Here is a 10,853-nt window from a genome sequence, read left to right as displayed (position 1 = left end):
GTAGGATTTATTAATCAATATAGCAGAACACAAACTCCACTACATTCACAGCAGTTAATTAGCCATTAATATCTGGCTAAAGCATGTTAGCAAAAAGAACAAGTATCAGGTCTGGTATTATGACTAAAAGAAACTGCATCACAGTAACCTACCCATGCCATTTTAGTTTATTTTGGATATCCCTTAGAGGTTTAAGTACTCTCCTCTAAAATGAGATCATATTTTCAAGAAGGAACTCAAATATATGAAGTTAGGAATAGAACAATAAACAAAATCTAGAGTACATTAAATGTCAACTCCACCTTTTGCAAACAAATTAACATATATGCACCCATATTTGCAGAAATGAAAGAATTAGCGTTTATTATTTGTTTTGCAAATGAGCCTGCAAAGCATTGCAACTGCAATGCACAGGCTCCTGAATGTTCTTCTTCCATCTCCTTGTCTGTACCAAGGTACAGACTTTTAGTTCGAGAACTACAGGAATAAACCATGGACTAAGCAAGATAATGAGAACACTTTGTTGCATGGAGAAGGACTTGTAGGTTAATTCATTCACAGTTCTGTGAAGAACCCCCTGCATCCCGTCAGATGGGCTTAACATGGTGTTAAAAAAAAAAAAAAAAAAAAAAGTAGAGACTGCCTTTAGGGAGTGGTTAACAATCAAATAAAGCATCCATCAGAAATGACTATGAAAGTTATAAGGTAAAAAAAAAAAAAAATCTATAAAAAGGAGAACAATTTTTAATAAATTGCTTACTGACTGTTTCATGCTGCTAGAAATTAACAATTGTATAGACCATTCCCACCTTCCAGAGGGTTCATCCATTTTCATATTAAGAGCAACTGGTCTTTTTTAATGACATCTGAAGCAATGTACAGTAGCCAATAGCAGAAACAACTAACCTATTAGTGATCCAACTCCATTAAAGTGGGGTTAATGTAGCTTTAAAAGTAAAACTCCACCAAAGGCTTAAATTCAAGTTTATAGGTGGTAGAAAGAAAGCTAAATCACATGCTGGCTTACTGGATCTCTACGGATTTAAGCTCCAAAATATACCAGAATAGTTGGTACTGGCCAAATGCTACAGCCATAAAAAAAAAAGACAAATTGTTGCATCCTACTCTTGATGGATTGACCATAATGCATACAAATAAAATAGCTAGGGATTGGAGCTGCAAATAAAACCATTGTTAGGGGTTTTCTTCAGCAATAAGCGAGACTGTCACAGGAAGTACAGTATAACTGCTATAGAAGGAGAGCGGTGTAATTCTTGCATTTATGACTGCAGACTGTCAAAAGACACTTTATTAAAAAGGACAAATAAAGGCTTGAAAAACATTTTGGCAATGCCTGGATGTAAGTGTTCTGTTTAATAATGACTCCAGTGATACAAGGATGGAAGATTGCACGAAAGAGCATTTTTGCTCACAAAACAAAATTAAACCTTTATTAGGTTGAATCCAAGTTAAAAGATAAATTTTAAAAGCCTGAGAGTTTGAGAAAAAAGTGCTTTGCAATGCAAGATTTTATGATGGAAAACCCATTTGTAGGTTAAAAGCAAGCTACAGCCTTTTGTATCAAATGTTGAAGCTTTCTCCACAGCCACAGGTTCCTTTAATGTTGGGGTTATTAAATACGAACTCACTAGAGAGTTTATCTTCTACATAGTCCATTTCAGTTCCTAATAAAGTCAGCTGTGCTTTCTTCTCTATGAACACTCTCACTCCTGCGAGGAAAAAAAAACAACAGTGCATTTACAAAAACTGGATTACTCTTGAAGGTTTACAAAGCAGTACTATAATGTAAAAGAAATTTTACAGACCTTTACAGAAACAATAATTTTTACCATTTCAACAGAAGTATTTAAGCTGCCTTTGATCACTTATTTTTAAAAACGCAGGCTCCATGATCTAGGCTAAAAACTGCATAGAGAGTCACAGCATGCTACCAGTAAAGTCTAGAATACAATACAGTCTGCTTTTTAAGTTAGTTATTCGATCATTTAGCCCAGATCAGGATTACATTTATTAAATCTGCACCTTTAAAAGAACTCCAGGAAGAAAGTTTGTATTTAGACTATCCTTTGAACTTTATATCTTGGGAGTATAGTAAAGGACTCTGGATCTGTAGTCCTAGAGCATGGGTCATATGCTGCTACTTTCAGGTGATTGGACATTGGCAAAAAAAACTTTACTGTAAAAACACCCCCCAATGGACCCTCACATAACCCCATCCACTCCATAGGGTTATAGTTTAATAGCAAGAAATAAAGAAACAAAGAATATTGTACTCCAAGATATGGAATTTGAAGGCAATCAACATTCTCATTATCTGATCATACAGTACAGGTCACAGGATCTGTAGTCAAAGACCATGGGACCTCCCAAAGCAATAAACAGAGGTGGGCAGTAATATAGAAAACAGGCCCACAAGAAAAGAGTCAACAGACCCGAACAGGACCACTTTCTCTTTGCAAGATAAAATATTCTTTACAATAAAAAGCCTTTGCAAAAGATGTATAAATAAAGACCAATCCGTATGTCTCAGTCCAATAATTCATACATTCAGCAGCGCTTATACACAAACTCCCAGTATGTGCAAGTAAAAGCAATCAGCTTCTGCAGCAGATTCACACCCGCAGAGACTGTTAAGTTCACTCTCATGTGGTAACAAATCACAGCCTGTTAGATCTTGCTCAGATGTCAATCACCAGTGTTTTAACAACCAGGACACAAAAGCCTCCACCACACCGACTGTGCTCCCCTATGCAGTGGAAACTCACCAAATGGTTAATTAAGCCAAGCCTTTATGCATAAGCTGCATGAGCCCTTGCTTCACACTGGTATGTCTTCTCCAGAGTATTATCCATGCCCCAGGGATCATCACCAGGTTATGTGTCTCCTTAGTTGGATTTGTAAGCAAAATAGGAAGCAGGACATAGCGTAATACTGTCACAATTTTATTGAATATACCATGTTCCCTCACCCTTCAATAAATATGCTTACATTAAAATCACCCTTTGCACGCATGTAGTAAACAATATTAGAGACTGGGAAGGTACCGCTGCTCGCCGTCCACGAGCTATGGCGTCTCCCTGCAGCGGGATGCATCGCTTCAGCGGTCAGCCGACGGGTTCAGCAAACTCCGATAGGCTCCTCCCTCCGTCTCCAAGGTAGCAACGTCCGTGCGTACTGACGCGTTTCGTCACGTGGGACTTCAACCGAGTCCTCGGTTGAAGTCCCACGTGACGAAACGCGTCAGTACGCACGGACGTTGCTACCTTGGAGACGGAGGGAGGAGCCTATCGGAGTTTGCTGAACCCGTCGGCTGACCGCTGAAGCGATACATCCCGCTGCAGGGAGACGCCATAGCTCGTGGACGGCGAGCAGCGGTACCTTCCCAGTCTCTAATATTGTTTACTACATGCGTGCAAAGGGTGATTTTAATGTAAGCATATTTATTGAAGGGTGAGGGAACATGGTATATTCAATAAAATTGTGACAGTATTACGCTATGTCCTGCTTCCTATTTTGCTTACAAATCCAACTAAGAAGACACATAACCTGGTGATGATCCCTGGGGCATGGATAATACTCTGGAGAAGACATACCAGTGTGAAGCAAGGGCTCATGCAGCTTATGATAAAGGCTTGGCTTAATTAACCAATTGGTGAGTTTCCACTGCATAGGGGAGCACAGTCGGTGTGGTGGAGGCTTTTGTGTCCTGGTTGTTAAAACACTGGTGATTGACATCTGAGCAAGATCTAACAGGCTGTGATTTGTTACCACATGAGAGTGAACTTAACAGTCTCTGCGGGTGTGGATCTGCTGCAGAAGCGGATTGCTTTTACTTGCACATACTGGGAGTTTGTGTATAAGCGCTGCTGAATGTATGAATTATTGGACTGAGACATACGGATTGGGCTTTATTTATACATCTTTTGCATGGACTTTATCAACAGCGGCAGCTAGTGTATTAAAAGGATACACATATTTTATAAGTTTTATGAAAATTTTATATGTTTTATAGGATTACACATCCACTGGATTTTATAAGTTATAGATTTTAGTGGAGTACAACGTTTACATTTTATCATATCCAGTCAAACACTGTTTTATATATCCTGAAGCGCCGGGCGGGTGGTTGGGGTTTTAGCTACAGACACCTTCTCTATAATAAAAAGCGAGAGAAACCCAAAATCTTAAAGATAGTAAAAAAAAAAAAAAAAAAAAAAAAAAAAGAAGGAAAAGTATGCATACATACCTGAAGGAGGTAAAAACTTACTATGGCAGCTGAGGAGGTCATAAATTACTAGGACGGGGAAACTACAAAAGGGAGATCGAGCCAGCAATTAGCAGTTCTAAAATAGAGGACTGACCAGGGACAGATGGATATAAATCTCTATAGAAATAAAAAAAAAAAAAAATGTATCCCAGAATATCTGACCCCCCCAGTTTCGGAGATATATGAATGCTATCAGGAAGGGTAGAGAAGAGATGTGAACGGAGGTCTTTAGCCTATATAACCCACAACAGTATTCCGAATCCTAGTATCAATAATTATATCACAGTGATTGTGTGGCAATAGCGTTCCTAAAAAAAAAGAAGAAGAAGAGGCAATAAGAACCTTCTGGGGATTACCTAACAAATCCCTTTTAGGCCCCTTTCACACTTGTGCGACTTGCCCTGCGACTTGGGACTGCAAAGTCGCATGACAAGTCGTACTCCATGATTTCCAATGAGTACTGTTCATATCTGCGTGACTTCAAGTTGCAATGACTTCAAAGTAGCCCGACCTGCACTACTTTAGTCTGACTTTGATGCGTTTTGAGGTCTGTAGACATAGGCATTGCTTCAAGTCCAGTCACAATCGCGGCAAAAAAAATTGCGGTTAAAAATCGCAGTAAAACCGTGCAACTTTTAGGTCGCACAAGTGTGAAAGGTGCCTTAGTTAGACCTAATTACTTGTTCAAGGACGGGGGGGGGGGACCAAAAAATAAACAGGACAAAAAGCTTCTCTCTATCCACCCCAGAAAGACAGCGAAGGGGGTCATGGCATATCATCTTATGTCAGGATTTATGAAACTCAGCGGGGGAGCTAATAGTATCATGCGACGTGCACGTAAAGGCCGTCCATGGCAACTAGGTATCGCTGAACTGATCCCTTCTTTCCACAGAGAGATGCTGTCATGTTTTCCCATTGTCCTAATCTTGTCTATTTTGGGAAACCATTGTTTTAAGGATGGCCGGGTTGAGCGCTTCCATAGGTCAAGGATGCACGCCTGGGCAGCATTCAACAGATGCGCGGTCAGAGAATTTTGCAGTGGCTTAAATGCACTGAGATTAGATGCAAAAGATATACCAAAGAGTCCAAGCCAAGATCGAGACATAACCATCGTTTGATCATGTTCCCCACCTCCTTCCAAAACGGAGTGCGCAGCGGACACTGCCAGAAAATATGTAAGAGTTTGCCAGGTACATTTATTGAGTAGGGTTCGGGACCCTAACCATTTGGATAAGCGCTTATAATGGTTCCTGAAAATGGTTGGATATAGATGATTTATAGGCCAAAGAGATAATCCTGGTGATTTGCTGTGCTGAGAGCGAAGTTTGTAAATCTAACTACCATCAGAAGATATATGAAGGAATATAGCCTTCCGCAGGTGCAATAGGCTTTTTATATAAGACTGACAGCAAATGCGGTACATTCTTGCCATCTGCACAAAAGTGCTCAAAAGCGGTCAGTGGCCTAGCATATAGTCCTGCCTCCGGTATAGACTGCGAAATGCGGACCAAGAACTCAAATGAGGTGTATGAGAGCTGAAATATCTTGAGTAGACAGCCAACCATGGGAGGTGGCAGAATGCATGTATCTTGTCCTACCCACTCTTGCCAACCTTTGGATCGGTTTAGATTCTGAACCAGGTGTGAAATCAGGATTATGGATCACTGGTGTCAATGGAGATGAATAGTGAAAGGCCTTTTAGGGGAAAGGCCTTTTAGGGGAAATGTTACCCTATATAACAATCCTTACTAAAGATGGGAAGTATCCTACCCTCTGTTCAAGCTATAGGCAAACTTCTTGTTAAATTAAGACATTACCATCTATGCGAGGATATTATCAGAGAGGTTAAAACATCACATGCCATACTGGATAGATAGGATAGATAAAGACCAAGTCTTATTTGTTCCCAGGAGGGGGACCAGGGACAGGTGTTGTACTGTGCACTATTCCTTTTGCTCCATGCTTAAAAATGTGCATGCCATCTGTGGACCCCTTTTGATGCATGGAGCATCCATCATGGAGGAAACTAGTTAGAGAAGAGTATACCTGTGCTGCCTGACATTCTCCAGCTCTGGTGCTAAGTGTTTCCTCTCCTACTGGCCCATGTCTTGGCATGTTGACCTACCTTTAATAAAGGAGTCTTCTGTGCGTTCCCAATGTATGCACTTTTGATGGCCATCTTCAATAAATGGAAAAAAGTTTTCATTCCTAAAGAAGCAGGCTTTACCCTGTGAAACGTGTTGAATGTGGAAATTTCATCCATCATGCTTGTGAGTGTAAACTAATATTTGTAACCATGTATGTGGATATTTGTAGGATACAGTGAATCTGGAATGTTTTCATAGTGCTTCACTTTTTCCACATTTTGTTATGGTACAGCCTTACTCCATAATGGATTAAGTTAATTATTTTTCTCAAAATTCTACAAACAATACCCCATGACAAAGTGAAAGAAGTTTGCTTGAAATCTTCTCAAATTTATTAAAAAAAAAAAAAAAAACCCACACACACCACACACACCCACACCCACACCCACACGTACATAAGTATTCACGGCCTTTGCTCAATACTTCGTTAAAGCACCCTTGGCACCAATTACAGCCTCAAGCCTGAGTTATGAGGCTACAAGCTTGCAACAACTATTTTTTCCCAGTTTCTCCCATTCTTCTTTGCAGGACCTTCCAAGCACCAACAGGTTGGATGAGAAGCATCGGTGCACAGCCGATTTCAGATCTCTCCAGAGATGTTCAATCCTGGGCTCTGGCTGGGCCACTCAAGGACATTCACAGAGTTGTCTCGTAGCCACTCCTTTGTTATCTTGGATGTGGGCTTAGGGTCGTTGTCCTGTTGGAAGATGAACCTTCACTCCAGTTTTAGGTCAAGAGAGCTCTGGAGCAGGTTTTTATCAAGGATTGATTCATTCATCTTCCCTCGATCAGGACCAGTCTCCCAGTTCCTGTCTCTGAAAATCATCCCCACAGCATGATGCGGCCACCACCATGCTTCACTGTAGGGACCGTATTGGCCAGGGGGCGAGTGGTGCCTGGTTTCCTCCAGACATGATGCTTGCCATTCAGGCCAAAGAGTTCAATCTTTGTTTGATCAGATCAGAGAATTTTATTTCTCATGGTCAAAAAGTCCTTCAGATACCTTTTGGCAAACTCCAGACAGGCTGTCATGTGTCTTTTACTGAGTGGCTTCCGTCTGGCCACTCTACCATACAGGCCTGATTGGTGGATTGCTGCAGGGATGGTTGTTCTTCGGAAAGGTTCTCCTCTCTTCACAGAGAAACGCTGGTGCTCCGTCAGAGTGACCATCTGGTTCCTGGTCACCTCCCTGACTAAGGCCCTTCTCCCCTGATCACTCAGTTTGGCCAGGCGGCCAGCTCTAGGAAGAGTTTTGGTGGTTCCAAACTTCTTCCATTTACGGATGATGGAGGCCATGGTGCTCATTGGTACCTTCAATTCTGCAGAAAGGTTTCTGCACCCTTCCCCAGATTTGCACCTTGATACAATCCTGTCTCAGAGATCTACAGACAATTCCTTGGACTTCATGGCTTTGTTTGTGCTCTGACATGCACGGTTAACTGTGGGACCTTAGACAGGTGTGTGCCTTTTTCAAATCATGTCCAATCAACTGAATTTACCACAGGTGGACTCCAATCAAGTTGTAGAAACATCTTAAGGATGATCAGTGGAAACAGGATACACCTGAGCTCAATTTTAAGTGTCATGGCAAAGGCTGTGAATACTTCTGCACATGTGATTTTTTTTTTATACATTTGCAAACATTTATAACAAACTTCTTTCATGTTGTCATTATGGGGCATGGTTTGTAGAATTTTGAGGAAAATAATGAATTTAATCCACTTTGGAATAAGGCTGGAAAAAGTAAAGCACTGTGAATACTTTCTGGATGTACTGTACACTGTGATGCCAAGCAACTGTGCATTAAATGTTTTAATGGGTGATTTTACCTCTAGTCAAAATTTAAAAAAAAAAAAACTTAATTTGGTTATCTTGGAAGGGGATTCAATTACAATTGCTAGTTTTGGGGATATGGTAAAAAAAAAAAAAAAAAAAAAAAGAAGGATAATAATTTATTCCCCTCTATTTTTTTTTTTGTTGTTGCAACAAGCAGAAGGAGCCAGATTAATAGAGAAGAAAAGGGTCTGCAGGAATATATGTTTTTTTTGGTCCATCTCCCCCCTCCCTATGTCCTGTCTGTGTATAAAAGTGTTAGAGTAAGATGTATGATTTAGTCTAAAGTTTGCCTTTAGTTATAATTCAAAAATTTACGTTTTGGACTAAGCTGTAACAAACTTATGTCCAGGAAAAAAAAAAAAACCCCTTAAACTTTTTTACCCATCTATGGTTGCCATTAGCGTCACTCGCCGCCACCTCTTTGGTATGCAGAGTGAAATTCCAGCCCCGCAGCTTGTGCCTATACTGACCAAACCCCATTTTAGTTCATCATACCTTGCAGTCTTCTGGAGCTTGAGAGAACTCTGCCACTGGAAAGCAAATAGGTATTCATGTCAAACAAGCAGCAGCGTGAATACCCAAAGGAAGACATTCTTCCTTTGTAGTGAATAAGAGGAGCTTTAAGCTCAACCGTGGAACCTATAATACTTCTATAAGCTTTAACCCCTTGCCGACCACCCCTTGCAGATTTACTGTGGCAGGGGGCGGCTTGGCTGCGCATAAACACAGATCTACGTGATGTACAAATGGTCTCTGCGCCGCGTAACCGTTGTGATTAGACACAGCGGGAGCCGGACCGCAGGAGGAGCGGGCACGGTCGCCGCCGGCCTCCCGTGATCTTCAGGGAAACTGACAGGAGAGCCGTCTGCCTATGCAAACAAAGCAGGCGGCTCTCCTGTCAGACAGGCACAATGAGATTGTGTGTCTCAGCTAACCTGAAACACCGATCTGTGTGTGCCTGTCACAGAGCCTTCCCCCCCCCCCCATAGTTAGTAAGCACAATTTAGGAGCACACTTAACCCCTTCCCTGCCAGTGCCATTTATACAGTAACAGTGCATATTATTTAGCACTGATCACTGCATTGGTGTCACTGGTCCCCAAAAAGTGTCACTTCGTGTCAGATTTGTCCACCGCAATGTCGCAGTTCCGCTAAAAATCGCTGATCTCCGCCACTACTAATAACAATCAAAAAAATAAAGTCCAAAAATCTACCCCATAGTTTGTAAAATGCTATAACTTTTGTGCATACCAATTAATATATGTTTTTTTTTTTACCAAAAATATTTAGCAGAATACAAATTGGCTTAACCACTTCCCGCCCGCCCTATTACAAAATGACGGCGGGAATGTGGTTGAGTTATCCTGACCGGACGTCATATGACGGCGGCCAGGATAACAAGCTGCTGCGCGCTCCTGAGAGCGCGCACCGCAGCGATCGGGCATGTAATGCGTCCCTCGGACACAGCGCATACCCGATCAGGGTAAAAAGCCAATAAAATTGGCTGTTTACCACGTGATCGGCTGTGTCCAAATCACAGCCGGTCACAACAATAACATTGGAAAGCTGTTACTACTGATCTGAGCTGTTCTCCTCACACACACCGATCGTGTGAGGAGAATAGCAGAGATCAGTGATCAGTGAGTACATTTACTGTCTAATTTTAGTAAAAAGTGCACTACACAGCCCCCCCCCCAATAAAGAGGCCCTGTCACCAGTGTCACAGCCCATCTGGATCTGTCAGAACATCTGGATCTGTCATCACATCTGGATCATCTGTCAGCCCATCAAACAACCCACCAGTACCACCAGTACCGCCAATACCCACCAGTACCGCCAATACCCACCAGTACCGCCAATACCCACCAGTACCGCCAGTACCAATCAGTACCGCCAGTATGGCCAAAAGGCTTTTCACAGCACAGGAGGCATTTGAAATAATAGCAGGGTCAGGTGATGAGAGCGCCGGGGAGCTCGCATCATCCGATACTGGTTCGGAATATGAGCCAGTGGAGGATAGTGGATCGGACCTTGAATACGAGGCGGAAACAGTCCGTCCTCCTAAAAGGATAAGGAGAGTAAGCCCAGAACACCATCCTTCAACTAGCAGCACCAACACCGCCGCAGCTAGACCCCAAGAAGAGGAGCCCAGTACCAGCACTGGAATAACTAGTGCAACCCGAAGAAGCCGGGTCCAAACCCACCTTCCCGATACCCTGGCAAACCCCGTATGGTTGCCTGCCAGCTCAGGAACAGCGATAATCCCCCCTTTCACCGCACAGCCAGGTGTGCAGCCCAACACTTCAAATTTTTCCCTATTGGATTATTTTTATTTGTTTTTTCCCCAAGACTTGCTGGAGTACATTGTGGACCAAACCAACCTTTACGCAGATCAATTTGTTGCCTCCAACCCCGATTCTTCCTATGCCCGCATGTTCAATTGGCACCGTCTTACAGTGGACGAATTCAAAATATTTTTGGGACTTACACTCAACATGGAGCTCTCTAAGAAAAATGAAGTCCATGCCTACTGGTCCAGCCACCCCATCCACCACATGCCTCTTTTTTCCGCTGTCATGTCCA

General features: G+C 42.2%; 1 protein-coding gene across 1 annotated transcript in view; it reads right to left on the bottom strand.

Annotated features, from left to right (window-relative positions):
- Positions 1-1,377: 1,377 nt before the first annotated feature.
- ISCA1 (iron-sulfur cluster assembly 1) overlaps positions 1,378-10,853 on the bottom strand; it is a 57,748-nt gene continuing 48,272 nt past the window's right edge. The window contains exon 4 of the mRNA XM_082243571.1: positions 1,378-1,730. Coding sequence (XP_082099697.1) covers positions 1,582-1,730 — 149 coding nt within the window. The 3' untranslated portion in view covers positions 1,378-1,581. The remainder of the gene's footprint in view (positions 1,731-10,853) is intronic.

This window comes from Pelophylax lessonae, assembly GCF_965119305.1.
Source record: "Pelophylax lessonae genome assembly, chromosome: 1".
Lineage (NCBI taxonomy): Eukaryota > Metazoa > Chordata > Amphibia > Anura > Ranidae > Pelophylax > Pelophylax lessonae.
The sequence above is the reverse complement of the archived record's forward strand: the minus strand, read 5'-3'. Positions and strand labels throughout refer to the sequence as shown.